The sequence below is a fragment of the Dicentrarchus labrax genome, unplaced genomic scaffold (genome assembly GCF_905237075.1).
Source record: "Dicentrarchus labrax unplaced genomic scaffold, dlabrax2021, whole genome shotgun sequence".
Lineage (NCBI taxonomy): Eukaryota > Metazoa > Chordata > Actinopteri > Moronidae > Dicentrarchus > Dicentrarchus labrax.
Window position 1 is genome coordinate 16278406 of NW_026136701.1, and position 23551 is coordinate 16301956.

The following is a 23551-nucleotide window of genomic DNA, read 5'->3' on the forward strand; positions in this document are numbered from 1 at the left end:
GTCATCCGAGTATGTAAAACTCCCTTTAGCTTCAGGAAACTGCATTGCTGTTGCTTTGTCTTATCTCCGCGTCACTCTGCCCATCTGTACCTGATCAGCATGGCAGCCGTACTATCTTTTCTTAGGATAATGACCTTCTGGACAAGAGGAAGCACTGCTTCAGCGTCCAGACGGAGAGCGGGGAGGACATGTTCTTCAGCGTGGAACTGGATTGCGAGCTGCTGATCTGGGAAAAGGCTTTTCAGATGGCCACTTTCCTGGAGGTGGAGAGGATACAGGTCTGCACCTGAACAGTAGGCAACGTGCAGGGAATTGTGATGATTTTAATCTAGCACACAGTTCCAGCTCAGTTGTTTTAGTACAAAGATTCATAATGCTCATATGACATTTTCATCAGAGCAAAAAATACTTTTATGTCCTTGTGGGTAACATCTTATTCTCCTATTCTGTAGTGTAAAACATATGCCTGTATCATGGAGAGCCACCTCATGGGACTGACAGTTGACTTCAGTATGGGCTTTGTGTGCTTTGATGCTGCTTCAAAGGTGAGTGTTGCACAGTCCTTTATCATAAATAAAAATAAGAAAAATTGATCCTTTCGGTTGGAGAGTTCAGACACCGTTGTATAAAGTGTGATGAAACCAATCATGATGCCTCAGCCTCCCCTTTTCTTTTTTTGGCGCTACTAACTTATTCTGCACTGTGTGCATTTTGGGAGTATGAGCACATTTGTTTTGACGGCTGGTTCCCCCCAGCTCAAACATCTCACTCCTGCCTGCAGTTCATTTTGGCCTTTCCCCAAGTCTGAGAGCCATACAGACTACTCCACTGGTGCACATTATGTGGATGAGCAGGACACGAGCTCTGCCATATTGTTCTCTAAGATTTTGGCCCTAATTCCTGCAATGTGAAACAACAATGTTCCCCAAGGACGCTAAAAATGTTGCCAGCGTATTGTTTACAGAGAAAAATGCACAAAACACAATCCATATGTACACTGCAACTGCAGACAATACACTGTGTGGGATTACTCTGTAATTAAAAGCTGCTATTGGCAAATAAAAAAAAACATGTTAGAATTAGTTTCAATCGGAACCAGCACAAATATAACTCTGTTTCGACAAGTTGAGCCGTAATATGCTGGCTCAGGACCGAGGGAGATGTTTCATCATGGCTCTAGTTTTCATCAAAAGCAGAAAAGTTCTTGTATAAAACGTGTTTAAAAAAACAATCTTATCTGGAACATATAGAACAAGGATGACTGAGACATACTGTATGTTGTCACACACAGTTTTTTATGATATTTAAAGGCATAAAACACAGCTGTGTAGTGAGTACTTACTGCAAGAAAGCTTTAAGTTTGACAGCCACACCTGTTCTTCACGCTTCCTGCATTTAGAAAAAAAACAGGCTCAGCTGACGGGTTAGCTGGTTTGGGCCTTTCTCTGTGTGGATGTTCTTGCCATGGCTATGGTTTTGTCTGACAGTACAAAGGCATGTGGATTGTGGTTAACTGACCACTTTAAATATGTGCAGGTGTAGATTGGTGACCTGTCCATAGTATAGGGATAAACTCCAGCTCAACAGCAGCCCTGCTCAGTATGGGTATGGATAATAAAGGTAAATGGATTAAAAACAAAAAAACATGCTGTATTATAGAGATGAACCACAACATTTTAATATATGAAATGGTGGTTTTACACAGAGCAAGTGAGCCACTCATCTGGTGAGGTGTTGAATTAATGAGCTAAATTGTGAGAAACACACAAACACAAGCAAAGGAGGGAAACAGCAAGCAAATGTGAATAAGTTCACGTTGACTTGACAATCCTGCATTAGGAAGGCCATGAAAAATAATCTGGCTAAGGAATGCATGTAGTAATGTCCTCTTTTGATCTATAAGATACAGACTATATTATATATCTGCATGTCATATCACTTTATTATTACTAAGCATGCATTGATGTAAAAGCAGGAGTTTAAATGCTGTTGTAATGAAGTAAAAAGTACAATATTTCCCTCTGAAATGTAGTTCACATTCCAGTTTCCACCACTTGTAATAACAGAAATATCTGCAAGTGTCAAGTGACTGTTGTTTGGTAAAACACAGACTATAACATTTTGTTTTAAAATTTACTAAAGTAGAAATATAAGATATAAGATAACACAGTACTTAATATAGTGAGTTAAATGCCACTGCGGCAACAATACAAAAATAAAACTGAGCATTGCAGACGCAGAGCTCTTATCATGACAAGTAACTCTATGAGGAAACAGAACTAATGGAATATTTCAATGTAGGTCACAACACAGATATAATGTTAGATGCTTGTGATTGACATGAAGGAGATAATGTTATGGTGAGCGAGTTTGAGATGTGACACTCACGAATATCTGCTCGGATCTAAAAAGAAGTTTAAAATATATGACAGTGAGACTCCTTGTGTATGGTATGTTAAACATGTTTTCTCATGTCATAATTAATCAGATTGGTGTTACAGTAATTATTACTGTGGCAGGAACAGTTAGTATGTACTGAATAGATACATATTCATGTGAAGTGTGGCCAGCTGTCTACCTGAGGAGTCTGTCTGGAAACGGACCGTCGTCTGGCTCACTGTGCAGCTTTTGTTTATTCAGTACAGCACTAATTGAATCACTGAAGGAAGCTCTGCTATTTCAGGTGAAATTGCTGTGGCTTGTTAAATTTCCCAATGGCAAAAAATAACAAGTTTATGTCTCACAATGACTGGTATCTAGTTGATCTGCTGACGTGCCCCATTTCTCACTGGATCCATGTGGATTTTAACATGAATCATTCATGAAATAGTGACACAAGAAGGAATTCGCAAATTCGATTGCAGTAAATAAAGAGTTTAAAGTTGTATTTTAGTTGTTTAAAGTTAGACTCGTATAATCTTTGTAATTTCTATGTTTCAGGCAGTATTGTGGAGATACAAGTTCTCCCAACTAAAAGGATCATCTGATGATGGAAAAAGCAAAATCAAGTTTTTGTTCCAAAATCAAGACTCCAAATCTATTGAAGCAAAGGTAATTCACTTTGAGGGGTATTTAATGAATTACTTATATGACTTGAGTATTGATTTTTTTTTTCTCTTTCAGGAGCTGGAGTTCTCAAACCTCTTCGCCGTGCTTCATTGTATTCACGCTTTTTTTGCTGCCAAAGTTGCTTGCCTGGATCCGATGTTTGTGGAGAGCCAAGGCACTGCGACTACCACTGGGTTTCCTACTCTTTCCAGTATCTCTTGTAATTCACAGACACCTAAACTCAAATACGCCACTTGACAGGTGCTGCTCTCCCCACAAACCTTCTAAAAGGACACTTAGTTGTGACTGTGGCCTAAAATGTGGTGGACAGGTGAACTGGAAAACAGCTGGACAGCTGTATACAGTGGTGGAATAAAAGACCTTGTTGGGAGAGATATACTTGATACCTTTTCAGATTTCTGGGATTTCTGGAAAAAACTGTGGACCTAAACATGAACCTCTACTTTGAGAAACTTCCCAAAAAGACTCTACGGACACAAATGTGCGATTCAGAAATGTTTTTAAGTGAATTTGTCCTTCTCTTGATCCTCAGACATCCTTATAATCAACACATCACAAAGAAAAATGCAGTTCTTTTCCCAGGGTAGTCTGTTTTTCTATGTAATTTTATCCAAGTTTTGAAGATTTGGAAGAGTTAAAACAAATCAGATTTTAGCCTTTTTTTTGTTTCCACATGACACAGTACATCACTTGAACGTCTGCAAGGATTTGTCTGGACACTGGATATGATGATGTAGTATGATGACGCTTTCTATATTTCCATTTTTTGTGTGTTCCTGAGATTCAATTAGCAGTAGAATGTATTTTTTCCACTGGAGTGTAATTAGACTGAAGCTAAATGGCAACACCAATCTAATAATGAATCTGAATTATGACTAAACTGAATGAATGCCTTGGATCAGTTTGTGTCGGAATATACTGAGTAACTTCATTTATTTTTCTCTCTATATGAAATACACCCACAGGTTTAGGTCAGAATTTAACTATTACCCGGATTACTGGATAAAAAAGTTGTACGGGTGTAGTTTTTATTGTATGGATGAAGAGTGACATATTAATATTCAGGTTCACCAACCGCACAACAATTATCTGACGATACCACTCTAAACGTGATTAAAAACACCTTCCTTATTATAGCCTTTTTTTCACTCCAAAAACTTGATTATGTAAATAAACACTGACATTCAAATGAACTCAAAGAATTATGAATGATGGCGATTACTTGAGGGATTACTTGTAGGGATTATTCCATTTGTTAATTTGATGTGCACCAGAGACGACAAGGTAGATAGCTCATAACCTCGTGCTCTCTTCATCATTTACTCTGTGGACCAATTTAAAAGAATAAAATCAGCTATGGTGTATTTTTCGAAATATTTGACCTTTTTTTGTTTTTTAATTCAGCATGTAAATATGATAGCTTTTCATTGACAAAGAGAAAATACTCCGCCAGGAAAATAGAAATATGTAGCATCATGGCCTCCAATGGTTCGAGATGCCCCTTTAAATTTCACTCTAGTATTAAGCTGTTTATAAATGCAGCAGAGTGACAAACTATCATATTCAAAAAAGAGTTCAGGTCAATTAGCGCAATTAGTCATGCTCTTACCTTCCATTTACAAAGTAGAATCCAAACAGAAGAGGCCCATGGGTAGGTAAACTCTAGAGGATAGTAAATTAAATGGGGTCAGTAAAGTGCTTGGTACAGTGCGGGCTTGTTAAGCTGACATGAGTGTCTGAGGGAGACTAATGGTGGTGCAGTCTATGCAAAGAAAGTCTGAGTGATGCCTTTGTGCTTTAAAATTATCTCGGTTGCATACCCTTATAACACAGGATCTAGAGAGTGAGGTTTATTTTATTTTTTGCAGATGTTTTATTAACAAATATGCTGTGTAATAAATTAATAAATAAGAACTTTTATAACATGGCTCGCTGGTGGTCGGTTTTATTTTTCATGTATTCCACTGATTGACTGAGAACTCGAATCACATTCTCGGATCTTAGTTAAATATTCTTTGTGTGTTAAAAATGCCTTTTGGTTGTACTTAAAAATGATTTCTGCTATTTCTTCGGCATGCTAATTTTGCACTCGGTGTATTAATGATATGTAAGCAGCTTAAAATATACTTGACTGCTCAGGAATGGTTTGCCTAGCTTAGCACAAAGACTGGAAACTGAGGGAAGCAGCTAGCCTGGCCCTGATAACCAAACCTACCTACCAGCGCTTCTAAAGAACAATAATTACCACCTTACATTGCTCTGTTTTATCCGCATCAAAACCAACATAAAAACATACTTGTGCTAGGGGTTTTCCTTGTTTGCACTCTTTATGCTAAGCTAAGCTAAGCTCCCCGACCTATTGCATTAGGTTCACAACTACAGCACAGACACTGAGAGTGCTATAAACTCTAACATCTAACTCTCGACCATAAAGTGAATATGGGGAGCATATTTCCTAAAATGGTGAAGTGTTCTTTTAATGAAGTGTGTAAGCAGTACTTAATTAATTGTAATTGAAATACAATTTCTTGTACTCAGTATAGACATACACTATTTAAATCTACTTAAATAACTATTTCAGGTATGATATTCACATACATAAATTATAGTCTACAAAAGTATTTTGGGAATATTAAATGTGTATTCATAGATCTTAGGTAATATAATCCCTTTTCTTTTAAGTGTACTACACACAACCTTAGAGGTTTTCAGTCAAGTGCATGTGGTGTCTGAAATCAAGACGGTGTCAGCGGACTTCTCTTCAATACATCTTCACATCATTGCTACTTAATATACAACATGCACTTATTAGTCAAGTATATGTGGATCATATATTGTTAATACATTATGTATAATGTTCAGATGTCATCAGGGTCATCTAAGCCTGGGCTTGCTGGAGTTTCACCCACACTAGAGACTAAAACTCAGGATATTTCTTCCTCTGCTGTTCCAATTTTCTTCTTTTCTTTTCTTTTCTTTTTAAATCTGTCACTTTCTGAGTCCTTCAACTTCATAAGAGTGCAGTAGAAATCCGCTAAAATGCACCTCTTCAAGTTTAGTGAATTCCTAGTAAGCCTTATAAAATAAAATATTTTCAAATGACTTCAAGGTTCAAAAACAGTTTTACAAAGCAGTTTCTATTTATATAGATCAAAACATAAATCTTGTACCCATGTTATCTCTCTGTTTTCTGCAGGCAAGGATATGGGACGGTATGTTAACCGAATGTTAAAGGACCAGTGTGTAGGATGTAGCGGCATCTAGAGGAACTGAACACCTCTGGCATCTGTACTTGACAACCTGGGGATGCTGTGAAGTGTCTAGGAGAAACTATGGTGGCTGTGAAACTCGCACAAAAAGCCCTATCTAGAGCCACTGTTTTAGTTGTCCTTTCTAGGCTACTGTAGAAAAATGGTGGTTCAATATGGCGGACTTCATGGAAGGCGACCTGCGGCGTCTGTGGATAAAAATGTCACATTATAAGGTAACAAAAACACGATTCCTATATTCAGGGCCATGATACACTAATGAAAACATACCTATGAATGTTATAATCCATTTCAGCCAATAGATCCTCCTAAATTGACCTTTAAGGGAATATTATTCAATAGATATGTAAGAGATAGTCTCTTGGGTTCTATGTTTAGATAGGTTTACTTGTGTCTGCTTGTCTTACCAAGCAACCGCTGTAGTTTATTTATTACTACTGAAGCATGTGACTAAATCTAGTAAAACTTCTTGTACTTGGATCAAAACAAGTTCAGCAAATTCCCCGTCTCAAACAATAGCATTACAATTTCATATTCTATCAAATGAAATTATATTTTTCAGTAGATATGAGGTTTAAAAACCCCATCAAAACACACCTCTTGCACCCATAATACCTCTGTGTTTCCTGCAGGCAAAGGTTGGCGAGTTCTATCAGACATCAAGTATATTATAGTATAAATTCATAATGCGTACAGTCTCGGATTTTATGTGCAAGTTGTTTTTTTGGGTATTAGATGAGGAATATAAAGCTGCACCAAGTAACTACAAGAGATCTAACTGAAGTTTATTTGATCATTACACTCACACAGCCTGCCATTAAAAAAAGCCAAAGATGAGACAGAAAGAAGTCGCTATGTTATCAATTCAAAGTGGCAGTGACAAAAACAAAAAAAGGTCATCACAAGCGTGCCAGGGATACCAGAGTGGGACTTTTACTACTGTTTCTCCTTCAAATCTGCTTGCAATGACGACTCCTTCGCACGTCGGACATACTTGGGAAACCAAACAAGACACTAAAAAGAGCAGTTACAATGATTAGAAGAGACGTAATGTGATTGTGACCTTTATTTTTGTGCCAAACATTTACGGAGAAACAACACATTTTCAGAATGAACTGCACACACTATGAGAAATTAACCTGGGCCTGATAAACAGTAACAGAACTGTTTTGGCTCTTGACAAATTAACTTAATATAAAAGCACAGAATTGGTTTTGACTTGGTCTTTACTGGGTGCCATTTTTGTAGTCGGCTCTCGTCCACATTAAACGTAATCACAGCAGTCCCATTAACTTTGGTGCAAGGCGTGACCTGAGAGTCGAGGTTGTAGGTCCCCTGCTTTCAATACTTAATGTGCTCTCTAATTAGCAATTACATTTTAGATAATGGTATATAAACTGTTGCATGCCTGTAATTGGTCATGTGAATTTTAATGGCTACTACACAAATCAAATGGGACTATGTTGTTATTGGTAATTATAAGCTGAAAAATTATTCCATTATTGCTTACTTGCAAAGCTTTCTGATGAATGTAAAAAAAAAAAAACCTTACAGAAAATAAATGTTACCTCTTCACACACAAAACTACTAATAGAATAATCACCCCTGTTTTCAAACAAAATATTTTTCATTACACCAGAACAAAATGAAGACCTATAGCACTAATATATCTTATCTATTTAACAGACAGCAGTGGAGTTTTGATCTACGAGTTCCCAGTGTCAAGATACAGTACAGCAAGAGGGTGCTACAACAAACCAAATGCAAATTAAACTGTATGCAGAATCATATGATAACAATACATATAGATCACTTTTATATTGAATAGAATTAATATCAACAACATTCAACTCAGCTTTTGGAATACTAAATTATGCATTCAAAGTAAGATGACCGTAAAAGCATGAAGAAAAAAGTGTGTGACGTCTATCAGTGATGTGCTGTTTTTCTTTTTTTTTTCACTGTGGAATGTTTTTGTATAAATATGACATTTGTTTGGGTAAATTTACTGTGCCAGCAAACTTACAGAAGTCCTTAATGTGATGGGGTACGTTGGCACTTAGAAGCCATCACTATCAGGGAAGTTCCGCAAGCAAAATTGTACTTTGATTAAACAGGATTTACATTACAAGAAGTCCAGTCCACAATAGAAATTAAGCCAAAAAATGGCACCTTTTTTTTTTTTTTTTCACTTGAGGACTGCAGAATAAGGTGCTTTGCTGGACACGTCTACAAGTCCAGGATACAAAAGGCTTCAAAATCCTCAGCGATTCAAATTTGCATTGTTGTTGATTTAAAAAAAAACAACCAACAAAACGCAGTACTATACAGAATTTGAGATTTGTCTCAAGGCCATCTAATTGATTAATATTCTTTAAATCTTTTTTTTTAATGTTCTATTTTATTTTGTCAAAACATTTCCTTAAATGTGACTTAATCACCTGGGACATCACCTCCAGTGATCAATCATAAGATGTGAAGCAAGGTCAGGAACACCCAACACATATACAGTATATTCATGCATGTACTCATTATTGACTAACATCTCCCCTTAACCAGTTCCCTCCAAAAAAAAAAAAAAAGAAGAAAAAAGCAAACCACCATTGAACACCCGTCATCAGCGTTATCATTATTTTAAACCTCTGATATGATTAATCAAAATAATATACTATTTGCATCAACAATGGAAAGGAAAACCATGGAGGGGAGCGCTTACAACACCGTATCATATCAAGTAGGATGTCAGCTACTCAAAGTTAGGAAACAGAAGTATGTAAGCACCCTGTAGAAAAAGTTACATCAAAAAGGTGCCCTGTAGAAAATATTATGAACCAATCTAGTCTCTCCATGATCTCTTGTAATAGGAAGGTACAAAACACATTGACTGAAAATGAAATATCAAGAAGAGTAATGACGTAAGTGTCCCATTCATGATTATGCAAGAACGTCTTACTCTTGAACTGAAAATGGGAGGATGTGGGCTTATTTGCCTTTCAGTGTCATTTGCTCCATTCGGTATCATTAAATCATCTGACACCGAGAGTAAGTCAAAGCTTCTAAAAAAGCTGCAATAAAAGTCTTCTTCTTAGCATGATCATATTTTAACAAATATAGTAAGAACTTTGTTTTTTTATACAATTTTCAATCTGCACACTTCTGCAGAAATCCTGACATTGTGATAAAATCTGAATCTCAAAACGGGTTTGTGAAACTATGTTCATTTAGTATACTTTTTACATTGTTTTTTGTTTTCGATATACAAATCAAAAGAAAATGTCAACAAACAACTCATGACAATCATAACATTATTATCCAATATTATCTATGACGTATCTTTCTGTTACAGTTTTGCCATCAAGATTTAATGGAAATAATGCTACATTTGTACTGAAAAGGGTGAAGAAAAGCATTTCAGCAGGCGCTGCACCCATTAAGAGTGGATATCGAATGAATCAGTCATTTCTCTCTGTAATACAGCAAATATGCTTTCAGTGACTCAGGCAGTGGCAAAGCCATTATTTGGTCTCTCAACACGTTCACTTGCTTGAGGATTTCAATGTCGCCAATGTCTCTTTCTTCCTCCTCCTCCACTTCCTTGTGTGCTTCCTCAGGGTGCTCCTCCTCCTCACTCTCTACCATTTGGGGGATCAGCTGGTTGCCTACAAAAACGTAGGTGTTGATGCGTCGCCGTCGGCAGCGCCTGCGTTTGCGCTTCTGAGGAACTCTTTGCACCGTCTCCTTCCCCTGACTGTCCTCGTTGGCCAGGTTTCTGAGGGTGCGGCGTATGTAGATCCGAGACAGATCCTGAAGGCTGCGGACAGTCACTGGGGCTGAGGACAAAGAGAGATGACACACTCCTTCAGGCCAATGCGCCACAAAAATGAGAATATTCCATACAACTGCACAGCCTTTCAACTAGGTCAACATAAACAAGTGAGCCCATCAAAAAGAAACTGTGTCTGAGTATATCAAGGAAAGAAAAAAAGAAAGAAAGAAAATAACTGGCTCCATGGAGCAGCTGCAAGGCGAGCTTCATGTGTCAAAGCAAATATTGCTGCAGGAAACTTCTCATCACATCACTTTGAATGTACTGCCTTGACTTTAAAATATTGCCTGCTTTGCACTTCAAGACCAGTTCGGCTTAATAACAAAAACTCTGAGGTTTCCTTTGTTTTGTTGAGGACTTACGCAGCTGGACAGTGTCAGGCTTCTCTCCATCAGCTCTGCTCTGCTGGACCAAGGGGGCAAAGGACACCGCCAAGATGTTTTTGCTCTCCCATGTGCACTGGCCAGTCCTGGTTATCTGGGTCAGCTGCATAAAGAGACAAAACCTGAACTCAACACTGAACCCTTATAAAATATGAATTACAGTATAGTATTAGGGAGCAAGGACTAAGGGCCTAAAACAGCACAGTTTCTTCAAAATTTTTTTTTTTTTTTCAGGTTGGTGAATACTTTTTACCCTTCTGTTGTTGCTTATTGGGCATTTTTGTATATTTGCCACCTGAACAGAGTTTATTCTTATGGGGATGCATCTACTCTACAGATACCACACTGTTGCAATTATCTCTGTATATATATATATATACACACACACAGTATGCGCTTATTGAATAAGATTCACACGTCTAATGATCTAGCTTCAAATTCCAGGTGTTCGTTATCGCTGGCAGATGTACATATTCTGTGTACCCAGAGAAATGTATACCATGTGCCTGGAGAAAAAATAGGCTCTTCCTTACATTTGCATATATGCTTCTATATCAAATGAGTGCATAAAACATTAACTCCACTTCCACACTTATATGTATGTGAACAGATTACTGCCAATGGGCTTAAAGATCCATCTAACAGCATCAACAAGACAGTGAAGTTGCTGGGGTAAAAGATAAAAATGTGACCTAACAATGAGTCACAGACTTTATCAAAGCAACTTAAATTATATAATTTATATCACAATATTTATTTTTCATGACATATTTTTGTCCCTGGAAAATCAGAGAAGTTGTTACTGGATAAAACAGAAATGCCTATTTTTGAATAATCCAGAAAACACCTGACAAATCAAAGTCACATTGTTGCAAAAATCATATAAAATAATAAATATTAGAACCTTTATTCAATTAGGTAGTCTCATTGAGATCAAGATCTCTTTTGTGCAACAGAAGAAATAAGAACAAAGGTAAGACACACACCAAAAAGACAGCCAGTCACACACAAACACCAGAAAGACTGACAATCATCTCTAAAAAGGCCCAAAATTAAAAGTCTAAATTCATCCATTGGGATCAGACTTTCAAGTTTTAAAGTCCTTTGTAACAATCTAATATTGCCAACAATCAGTTCTCCTCATGATTTGCGGCACTACTTATAGTGGCCTAATACTGCCAGCTATATTAAAGGAATAACTACCATCTTAAAAAAAACTTTCTTAAAATCGATTAATGTGCCAATTAATTAATCTAAATTAATCAATTCATTGTTTGGTCCATGAAACATTTAAAGAAGAGTGAAAATTCCCTTCATATTTTCCCCAAAGCCCAAGGTGACGTCTTTAAATGTCTTGTTTTGTCAGACAAACATTACAAAGAAAAGGAAAAGCAGACAATTCTGATGTTTGAGAAGCTGGAGCTATTAAACGTTTGTCATTTTTGCTTGAAAAATGCCTCCAACGATTATTCAATAATCAAGAGAGTAGCCAAAAAATGTCCTATCGCTCAGCACTACCAGACATATCATCAAAATGTCCGCTCAGGCCGTAACAAGTAATTAGCTACCAGTCCCCCAGTATGACAGTTATCAAAACACATGTAAACAAGGCCATGGACTGCGTGCTGAGTGAGTGTATATCTTGGTAGGGGGAGGTGTAATGGTTTCAGGTGCATTCATGTGGCAAACAACATGTCCATTAATACCAGCAGTTACTGTACATGCCTTAAAGTCATGAAAAGTTCATCCATTCATAGCCATCTCTAATGCGCTTCATTCAACAGGATAATACTCACTGTCGTAGTGCAAGGTCTCCATAGATTTTTCTTTCAATATAGCCACAATATAGGAAACTGGTTGCATTTTCTGTGTTTATACTGAGCATATTTAAAATAGTATTTTGATTAAGGGTCATAAATGCAGTGTACTGACCAAGGATCCTGAGCGGATGCGTAGGGATCCTTTTATGTCTATATGTTGTGTTTTAAAACACAAAAAATGCCGTTACAGATGAAAAAGCGTGTTTCTTAATGTTGCTTCTTTACATTAGTACCCAGCCATGTCTTTGAAGATATTCAGTCATACGGTATGTCAGCATTTTCAAAAAAGCTCTGTTCTCCCCCCATACTACACTGTGATCCACTCTGGAGACTAATTTTAAAAAGCTTTTTTTTTTTTTTTTTTTTTGGAGAGCGCTGGTTTTGTGCTGATGAAAGGCTACAACAAAGAAGAGGGAGAAAAGATTTTGAAAATTATTCGCATTAGTGTGGACATGGCTTCACTGAATATGGCTTTCATGCTGTTTAGCTCTTACAAAGATCTCTGATCAAAATCATGTTTAATTATTTTCTCATGATTCATAAGTGTGTAGGCTGTTTTCATACCTACCAATGCCTTCTTCCTTCTTTAAAAAAAACAGCATAACATCTGATTGATTTATTTTAAGTATAGTGTACTCTCTGAACTCACTTCAGAGTACACTCAGGCCTTAGTTAAATAACTGGTAACATAAAACATCCAAATTGTGGGTCACAATATCTAATCTTAGTCAGACTTTTCCCCTTAAAAGCCTTAAACTGGCTAAAATGCTTAACTATGAATCTGTCAAGATCTTTACCCTCCTCCTGGAAGGTTCAGGTTCCTGCCAAACGTTTTCTCCACCAACTTCCCAAAGTATTCTCAATGCCTTCTTATATGCCCCACAGTCTGTTCACACTTACACAGCCACCATTTTAAACATTTATTTATACAGCCCTGTGGGCCCCTTGCACGTCTGCTCAAATCCAGGGGCAGTTGTGGCTCAATAATGCATGTAAGAGTTGCATAACCAGTCCTGTAGGTCAAAGCTATTTTACCTGGTTTTCCCTCATGTGTTAGCATTATGAATAGCAATCATGATGTGTTGATTCTGTATGATTCTGATGGCTTGTAGCACTTACCTGATCCTCTATAGGCATTACCAGAATGCCTCCAATTTTGAGCAGTACTTTCATGTAATTTTCATGGTCTTTCTGCACTCCTGCACCACAATAAATGCGATCGTATTGGTGGCTGTCTGTAGCGATTTCAAGGCAATTCCCCACCACAAAGACGGGTTCACAGAACTCAAACCTGAGAAAAAATAACAAGTATCGTGGATAAAATACACGAAACAACAATGGAAAACATGTTTTTTTTTTTCTTTCAGCCTCATTATCACATCTATGAGCTGTGACAGAATTATGCAAAAGGGATGAGTAGAATAAGAGAGATTTAAGTGTATTTCATTTGCAAGACAAAGTCTTAAGGACAGTAACTGGCAGGTAAAACTGTTACTAGTGCCTGTGGTTTGAATACATCCAGTTGTGTTGAAGAAATAGTTTGACATTTTGGGAAATACGCTTATTCGCTTTCTTACCAAGAGTTAGATGAGGAAATTGATATCACTTTCTTATCTGTCAGATAAATGTAAGTCTGCAGCCAGCAGCTAGTTAGCTTAACTTAGCACAAAGACTGGAAACAGGGGGAACAGTATGAATGGGATTTAGCATATATGGACAGATCAGCCATAACAATAAGTGGTGAAGTGAAAAACACAGATTATCTGGTTATCACTGCAACTGTCAGTGGGTGGGATATGTTAGGCAGCAAGTGAAGATTTTGTCGTCAAAGTTGACGTGTTAGAAGCAGGAAGAATGGGCAGTGTGAGGATTTGAGTGACTTTGACAAAGGGCCAAATTGTGATGGCTAGACAACTGGGTCAGAGCATCTCCAAAACTGTAGCTCTTGTGGGGTGTTCTCAGTCTGCAGGGGTCACAACCATTAAAAGTGGCTCAAGGAAGGAAAAGTGGTGAACCGGAGACAGGGTTCATGTGTCACGCGAAGGCTTCCCCACAACAGATGAGCTACTGTAAAATTGCTGAAAAAGTTAGTGCTGGTTCTGATAGAAAGGTGTCAGAACACACAGTGCATGGAACCAGTGTGCCCAGGTGGTCATAATGTTTGGCTGTTCGGTGTATATATATCACATCAGTGAGCGATAGAGGTGCTGGTAGGCAGAGTGTGTTAACCTTTGGACAGAGCCAGGCCAACTGTTTCCCCGTTTCCTGTCTTTATGCTAAACTAAGCAAATCAGCGCATTTGCCAAAATGAAATATCCCTTTGAAATATGTACTTACTTATCAAAGCTGTCACTATTCTTTATGAAATCATCCAGTTTCTCTCTGGCATATTCAACCACGTCCTTATGGAGCTCAACTCCATGGTTCACACCAAATGGCCCTTGGAAAAACACAACAGGAACAATATTTTCATAGCATTGCTATAGCAAAAATGCCAAATTGGAGGATTTGTTGTTTGTCTTTGCTTTGTGTGAACGTAAACTGGATTCTTGGGTTTTGGACAGAAAACAAGCTTTTTGCAGATGGTCCCTTGAGCTTTAGGAGATTGTGATGGGCATCTTTCGCTATTTGTTTAACATTTTATAAACCAAACAATTATTAAATAAATCAGGAAAATAATCAGCAGAAAATGAAAATAATAATTGCAGTCCTATTATTAATGCTGATTTGTAGGCACACACTGTAGTTTCTCTGTAAATTTGTTTAACTAGATTTTAACATCTAACCTCTTCCCACACATGAAAAAAGGGTACACTATGCTCACCTATAATAAGGCCAACCATTGTGCTCAGGTAGCCGGTTCCGCTGCCCAGATTGAGGAAAGAAAGTGCTGGCTGCAGTTTGAGGGCCTCCATCACCTCAGAGTATATACACGGAGCAGACAAGTGTATGTTGCCATGCTTCCACGCCAAGTCTTTGTAGGCACTGTCCCGGTAGCCGTCCAGATAGTAGTCCCCTCGGTCTATAGCCCGAAAAGCCTGTTCAACTTTTTCTGTGCGAATATACTGGGCCTCCTTCAGATTATCAATGAGGTCATCATTGTCCTCCCCAGCGCTCACGGCTCCCCCCATGGTGATAAGAGAAGAGAAACACAGGGGCTGAACTCGTACTCAGGATGAGTGATTCCTCCTCAGAGTGGCATGGAGATGAACGTTAAGCTGAAGGATGCTGTCGCTGTGACTCCTCAAAACGTCAGCTCAGACAACGGTCATTTTCAGGCAGCAAGTGACCTGAGAAAAAATTAAATAAACATTATGGTTATGGCATTCTGAGGGAATACGGTGTCTGGTTAAACAAATATAGAGTGCAGATTTAAGATGCTAATAAAAGTGAATATTCATTAATCTTCTTCTACCTACAACTGGGATTGTCTTTTTTTCACAGTTTGTTTACAAGAAGTCCTATTTCCACATACGTAGTAATATAGTATAACTAGAATATACACACACACACACACACACAACATACGCTTTGCAAGTTGTTTACGCCTATTCAACGTATACAAGCCTTTTTCACAACAGACATTTTGACATTTTGAAGCAGGGAGAGCACAGGTGTAATTAATATCCATAATGACAGCCCCCTTCAATTTAGGTTCAAGGGTCCTAGCATAATACAAACTGGCTCACGAGCATTGGCTTACTGGGACACTTAATGGAAAAGAGCCATTGTGAATGTAATTTGTTACATCAGTGATTTTACTGCAAATACACTGCAAACTACATAGCTCCTTTCGTCATGTTAAAGAGGTTGTGAAGTAGGAACCATTTTCAAAATGTGTTATATATGACACAAGAAAATATTCTACATGTACATTTGTTTGGTTCTGTTTGAAGTCTATGACAGTAAGTAGACTGAATATCTTCGGGTTTTAGCCAGATAAAAGAAGCCATTTGAAAATATGTGATTAACATTTTTTAAATTATTTCTGACATTTTAAAAGACAGAACCATTCATTAAGAAGATAATTGGCAGGTAAATCAATAATAATCATTAGTTGCAGCCATAATATTTTTAGCGACAAATTGAATACACTTACTGTTTCAGATACTGTCACAACACAAGCCTAAATTAAGTGTTATAGTACATCAGTGGAGCCTGCCATGCCCAGAGGATAGGTGTTACATAATAGATCATTGACATTAGGGGTGGGCAATATGGGACATGTAACTTTATATTGCAATATGGATATTTATTGTCACAGTATTAGGTTTCTGTAACATCTACTGATCCAACAAACTGTTGATGGATAAATAACTAAAAATAACCAGGCACAAATGTTTTTTTGTTAATCACTGCACATCTTTAAAAATCAAACTACATTCAGGGGCCATACTTTTGATAAAGTAATTGTTTGTCAATGACACCTGTGTTTCAAACTATCTATGCAGACAATATTAAATTGACAAAGTTGGCCTCATATAGCTTACTATCTAGAGAAACCCTGTGGGGCAGCGGTCCCACATTATTTGTCTTTTTCTGACTTTTCTTCTTGCAAAGTACCTGATACTTTCCCCTCTTCAGGCCTAGTAGGGCTGCAACTTACGATTATTTTTATTATCGACTAATCAGCCTATTATTTTCTCAATTAATCAATTAACTGTTTGGTCTTTTATAAAGAAAATTATATAAAAAGTGTGAAAAATGTGAAGTCTATCACAGTATCCCAGAGCACGAGGTGATCAAATATCTTGTTTTGCCCAAACTAACAGTCTAAAACTAAAAATATTCAGTTTGTGATAATAGAAGCAAATTCCAATATTTAAAAACCTGGAAGTATCAAATGTTTGGTGTATAATGGGGTCAGTTAAAAACATGCTCTGATCTCTGGTGATCCGAAAGTTAGTTACATAAGGTTATTTACTGGCTTTACTACGCATTTTTGTTCTATTAAGTACCACATTATAGCAAGAAAGAGGAAATTCCTAACACATGGTGGTCTTTAAACATTTTATAGATATTATAAAATATATATATATATTATTTTGATAACTAAAATACCACACAGTGGCACAGACTGAATGGGTATAGCTGGAGATGGAGCCAAGGGAGACAAGTCTTGAATTCCCTCTCTGCCTCCTCAGCATCTTCACATCTGACTCAGCTAATAGAGATTAAATTCAGAGGTGACTTTGTAGTAGGAGGCCTGGTAAGGTAATTTTCCATTGGCTCTTTCTCACAAGCAAAAAGAATCATTGATTCGCTCACCGAATCACTGATTGTACAGCAGTGTATTTTTTATCCTATTTTTTCCCCTCTACCCTCTCTGTAATGCATAGTCCTTTGAGTTGCCTTCAGTTGAAAGAAAATCTAGGAAAATGGGTCAGTGGAGGTATTCTAGCAAATTGCTTTTTTGGTACTGCTGTGCAGTTGTACCACTGATAAGTCTTGAGACTGGGGTCATTATTCACCCACTCCTTTAAGACAAATAAAAAAGGACCAGGTAGGAAATAACATTTGTTGCTATAGTGAAGCTAGCCCTGTACAGGAAAAAAAAAAGCCTCTATAAATGTCCACTGGTAAACACACACTGGGTGTCCTGGGTTGACCCCTAGTGTGTATGGAAAGTGCATCAACACCATCGCAGGTCATGACTGGCTGCTATGACCTGGTTGGGACAACTTGCTGAACCATGCAGAATGACAAAACATGTAACCGATCCTCTGGCAGCTAAAGATCAACTCTAGTGCTGTAACTAAATACTAAAGGCCTGTCTAGGCAGCAAACTGAGCTGTACGCACTGCTGATCCACAGACAGTGGGAGGTAAACTGATGACCATCATGATAACTAGCATTTACACTTTAAATTCAGACATTTTATCAGCTAATTTGCAGCTCTGTCAGCACAAAAAAGTATTTTTTATACATCTGTGGCAAAATACCAGAGCTCAGTATCATTTGTATTAGTGGAAACTAATCACATGTATCAATAAATCTTAAAATAAATCTACAGTCACAAGTCTCACATTTGCATACATTCATTTGAGATGTTATAATGACAGATTACAACATTTGTAATGAGTAATGACTTGAGTTTTAAAGCTGCAATAGTTATGAAAGACATATTAATAATTTTCATATTGTTTCCATACGACTTGTGAACATACAAATTCTGCCTGTGAATTTACGTTTCTTGGGGCCGGTGTGCGGACAATTTGCCCCAAATTCACTGCGGCAAAAATGTGAGCATGTTAAGTTCATATTGAAGGATAAGACACAAGACAAAAGACATGAGATGGGGTAATTAATTACATCTGGCAGTGCGGGAGATAAATTCAGTGACTATTTTCTCTGTGATGTCAAATGTATAATTAACAATACAACATGTTTGCAAATATGCTCTTCAAATGCTAATTTTCAGTGCTCATGTGTTTTTTTTCTACAATGGTACCTGAAAGGAATATATTACTGAGGTTATACACCAGAGTATTCCTCTGTGCAAAGACACATCTTATAGGGACTGTGCTGTGTTTCTCTCCACACTGAGTGAGATTAAAATAATTAAAATAAAAGATTGCTAATGGCATGGCTCTGGGGATGTTGGTTGGTCAGCCTGTATGTTGGTCCAAATTAATCTGATGACTGCCCAAGTCCTCATCTAATGGCACCAGCAGGTCAAATGTTCCACTTGACAGATATTTTCTTTCATGACAAGATACCTCAAAAACTAATCACCCGCTTCCCGTTAAATGTGCTGTGGATATCCACGGCACTCAGAAGATAAATGATCATGACTTTGGTCACCCAGTGACCTTTTTTCTAGCACCACTGAAATGTCCAGTTTTACATAATATACCTCAGAATCTTTAAAGTGGCATATGATGATACATCTTTTGGGCTTTAATGACCTACTGACCCTTGTTCTAGCATCAACCCCAGGACAAACTTCTACATATAATCTCTCACTATGTTTTGTAAAGGGAAGATAGTCACTGTAGCAGCTTTACGCTCCCCATAGGAAGAAGTTTGTTTTGACCCGTCAGGTCACTGTGTTTGTATACAATAGTAATACACATGTACCAGTATCATACTTATAACTGTACTTAAGTAGTTTTTTTCACATATCTGTACTTTTACTTACTTACTACAACTACTTACAACCTTTTAGTTTTCCCCCTACATTTTTACACAGATATCTCTACTTTCATCTCATTTTCAAAATAGGCAGATTACTTTCATTTTAACAGCTGGTAGTCCTTCAGGGAAACTAAGAGAGTACTTTTTACTTTTATACTTCGAGTACATTTCAGAGCCTGTGCTTTCTCACTTTTTCTTAAGTAAAGTAGTTGAACCACTTTTATTACACAAGTAATGTGTTAATAATGTGTGCACTTCTGCCACCCCCGATGAATACATACGAGGGAGAGGAATATCCTCCATTTACAGCTCTGCTTTCTGTCAGATCAGCTGTTAGTTAATGATTATTTTTATTTGATATAGCCCCCATGTTGTTGAAAATCTATGTACTTTCTAACCCACTGGTACAATTCAATTGAATATCCAACCATGTGAGAACGGGATTTCTTTTTCATTCACTGTACATGACTGATTTCTGTTTTTTTTTAAATATTTTGCCATTACAGATGTGTGTCTTGCTCTCCAGTTAGTTTTGGGCAATGTTAATGTCAATATCATCAAGACTTATTCTTTTATTTCTACAGAAGATACCTTCACCATGATGACCCTTCCTCTAGTATCCTCAGAAAGACTAACGTGCAATCCTCTGAACATTTTCATGCTGAGTAGTGGATTAATAAAGTTTGATTTAGGTAACAGTGCAGCCTTTCTTCTGACTCCATCCTGAGGCAAGAGCTATCCTATGGTGGGTTCAGACTGAATGGAAAAGTGCACACACACATTTCTCTTTATTTATGCAAGTTTGACCACTGGACTGTGTTAATTAGCCACAATCAGCCATGGGATGTGACAGAAGGCTGACAACAGGAACCGACTCCATGCGAGTGAGTTTGTGTGAAACAACTCAGATTTTCTGAATTCACCAGACCTCCAGTTGTTTCTCTTATCCTCCTCCCCTGATTCCAGCTCTTATTGTCGGCATAATCATGAAAAGAGCTCATGCAGTTTTGGAAAAAAGTTATTTTTTTGGCTTAATTAATTGTCTTTCACTACATTTGTGGCACCTAAAATGAACCTGCTACTTTAACTTTGAAAGCAATGACCTTGCATCCAAAGTTCCCTTCGCTTTCGGTCCGAACACATCTTTAAGAAAGCAAACATTTTATCCGCCTATTTTTCTCCTGATGTGTAATGAGAATGATAGGATCACAGGGCTGCCAACAAGGCCACAGACTGTTGTTAATTGCTGTCAACACTGTGTCACAGAGGCGTGCATTCAACCAGAGCTGAAGTCTTTTTAAAGCCAAAAATCACTGGTTCCAGCTTCTGAAATGTGAGTAATCGCTGCTTTTCTTTGTCATATATGATACTAATTGGGTTTTGGAATGATAGTAGGAGAGAATAAGATATCTGAAGATGCCATAATGGAAAGGGGGGATTAAAAATGGGTATTTTCTTACATTTTATAACACTATTACTCAAAAAAATGAACAGTAGATAATTTAACTTGTAGATTGATAAATGTTAGTTGAGCCATAGTCTTTAGGATTTGCCATCGTGTAGATAAATAATGGTTCCAGCTGTTCAGTTGTGAAGAGCTGCTACTTTTTCTTTGTCTTGTGTGACAGCAAACTCAGTTTTGGACTGATGGGACAAAACAAGCAATTTGATGATATTTTCTTTGGGATTCAGGAAGTTGCAATGCGCATTTTCACTATTTTCATACAGCTAATAATAATTATCTGCAGATTAATCGACAATAGAAAGAAAAAACTAACCAGTGGTGGAAGGTAACTAAGTACATCTACTTAAACACTATTTTTAGGTACTTGAATATTTAAATTGTCTACAAGTTTTGACATCTACTCCACTATAATTCAGAGAATAACACTACACTTTTCACTGCACTACAGTAATTAAATACCTTTAGTTACCTTACAGATTCAATTTAACAATACAAAATATAATGGACAAATAAATTATGCTGTTTTATTATCAATTAAAATAAGGCTTTATTGACCCTGGGGATTTTTTTTCATGCTGCTCAGCAATATATAAAGTAATTCATATTAGCTCCACCTTTAAAAGCTGCAGCATTAAGGAGATGTACACATTAATGCATCAATAATCATAATATATTAATATAATGCGATTCTGAAATGGACCACTGTGCATAATAAATACTTTGTCGTTTGGTACATTAAGTATAATTAGATTTCAGGTAAGTTTTGAATCACAAGACCGGTATTTCTACCCTGTTAAAGTTCTTCTTCCACCACTGAAACTCAAATAAATGAAGCATTTTAATATAGCTGTAACGTAGCTTCACATCACACAGGTGTTTCTATATTTTATTCCCTGGACAGTCCGGTGTGCACATGCAGTGATGTCCACAGATGTTCCTATTAACCCCCCCACTCTAATAACTGACACCTGATGAAGCCAATCAGCGCTCTTGCTGGTCACGTGTTGCAGTTGCCAGCCGCAGCAGCCAATCAGCAGCCGGGAACACTTTCTTCGCACTGCGTGTGACGATGGAGCAAAACAACAACAGCGTTTTTCACCAAACGTTGTCGAGCTGTATTAATCAGTGTCAGCGCCTTCCTGACACCCAGCTCCGTCAACATTAGTGTGAAACAACACGGCGTTAAAAAGCATTTACTACACACACGGGGGGAGAGGCGGATAAATAGTGAACACGGTGTGTTTTGTGTGAATTTATCCCCAGCTTTTGTTCCCAACAACGCAGTCTGTGGTCCTCCTCTCTCTCTCTCTCTCTCTCTCTCTCTCTCTGCAGTGCGATTAACCTCAATCTTTTTCAGCAGCGACTAGCTCAACCGGTTTGTGAGAAAGAGGTTGACATATTAAATAAGATAATAAATAAATAAATATAACGGCTGCGGAGAAAAACAAAACGCAAACAAAGAAATAAATATATATATATTATTTTTTTTTCTGGGACTCTTCCGCCCGGTGAAGTTAAAACTCAAACATCGCACTAAAATGTGTGAATGTCGCTAAAATGTTAGCGACGCTGACAACAAAACAAAAAAACCCACGTTGTTTTAAATGTTTTATAATAATATAATAAGTGCATTAGTGTCCGGACATCGCCATCTGAGTTTTATAACCAGCGGACCGACAGCTAGCGTTAGCCGTAGTGTGGGCCCGAGTGCGCCATCGACAAAACACCGAGACAAAAGCAGGGTTTGGTGGAGGTAAAGCTCGCCTCTTTCTCCTACTGTTTACTCTAGCTAGCACACAACAACAACAACAACAACAACAACAGCAGCTAGCTAGCTTAGCGTGTCACGGTTAATAAAGCTAACTTAACGCCGCGCGGATAACGGATGCAGAACAAACAGCTGCTAGCTTAAAAACAACAACGGCTGTAAAAACAAAACAATAAATAATACTCACAATGCCGTGTCGCATTAACTGGACGTGCAATGCGACGGTCAGTGATAGTGGCTTTTCAGACGTTAACAGCCTCCCCCCCACTCTTCTTCTTCTTCTTTTTCTTTTGTTTGTTTGTTGTTGTTGTTGTTGTTGTTGTTGGAGAGGCTAAAGTGCTGCTAGTTAACGGAGCTCACCTAACAAGCTAGCTGGCTAGTTGGGTGAACAGGTAAAGAAGTGACGGAGAGCCGTGGAGTCGAAGTGGGAGAAGAAAGAAACAGCTGAGAAGAGGATGTAAACACAGGTCACGTGGTTTTGAAAAATGTTGTCGATAGAGGGAAGCACTGTTGCTCACTGTCTGTCTGCCTGTCTGTTTTCTATCTTTCTATCCGTCTATCTATCTGTCTTTCTATCTATCTATCTTTCTATCTGTCTATCTGTCTTTCTATCTATCTGTCTGTCTATCTGTCTGTCTGTCTTTCTATCTTTCTATCTGTCTTTCTATCTATCTATCTTTCTATCTGTCTGTCTGTCTTTCTATCTATCTGTCTGTCTGTCTGTCTATCTTTCTATCTATCTATCTATCTATCTGTCTGTCTGTCTATCTATCTATCTATCTATCTATCTATCTATCTATCTATCTGTCTGTCT

The 23551-nt window shown here is 37.7% G+C and overlaps 2 protein-coding genes across 3 annotated transcripts in view; one reads left to right on the plus strand and one right to left on the minus strand.

The window, feature by feature from the left end:
* Positions 1-4996, plus strand: part of sntg1 (syntrophin, gamma 1) — a 30048-nt gene extending 25052 nt beyond the window's left edge. Inside the window, exons 16-19 of the mRNA XM_051407138.1 lie at positions 126-278; positions 453-545; positions 2941-3051; positions 3124-4996. Of these exons, the coding sequence (XP_051263098.1) occupies positions 126-278; positions 453-545; positions 2941-3051; positions 3124-3306 (540 nt within the window). The 3' untranslated portion in view covers positions 3307-4996. The remainder of the gene's footprint in view (positions 1-125; positions 279-452; positions 546-2940; positions 3052-3123) is intronic.
* Positions 4997-7389: 2393 nt separating this feature from the next.
* pcmtd1 (protein-L-isoaspartate (D-aspartate) O-methyltransferase domain containing 1) lies at positions 7390-23209 on the minus strand. 2 transcript variants are annotated; one of them, XM_051398927.1, is made up of 6 exons: positions 23098-23209; positions 15192-15657; positions 14705-14807; positions 13487-13658; positions 10527-10650; positions 7390-10168 (listed from the first exon to the last, which is right to left on the minus strand). In XM_051398927.1, the coding sequence occupies exons 2-6, from the start codon at positions 15496-15498 to the stop codon at positions 9795-9797; spliced, it is 1080 nt and encodes a 359-aa protein (XP_051254887.1). In that variant the 5' UTR covers positions 15499-15657; positions 23098-23209; the 3' UTR covers positions 7390-9794. The 2 variants fall into 2 exon arrangements, with proteins under 2 accessions (XP_051254887.1, XP_051254880.1); XM_051398920.1 differs by having other exon boundaries at positions 22925-23205.
* Positions 23210-23551: the final 342 nt, after the last annotated feature.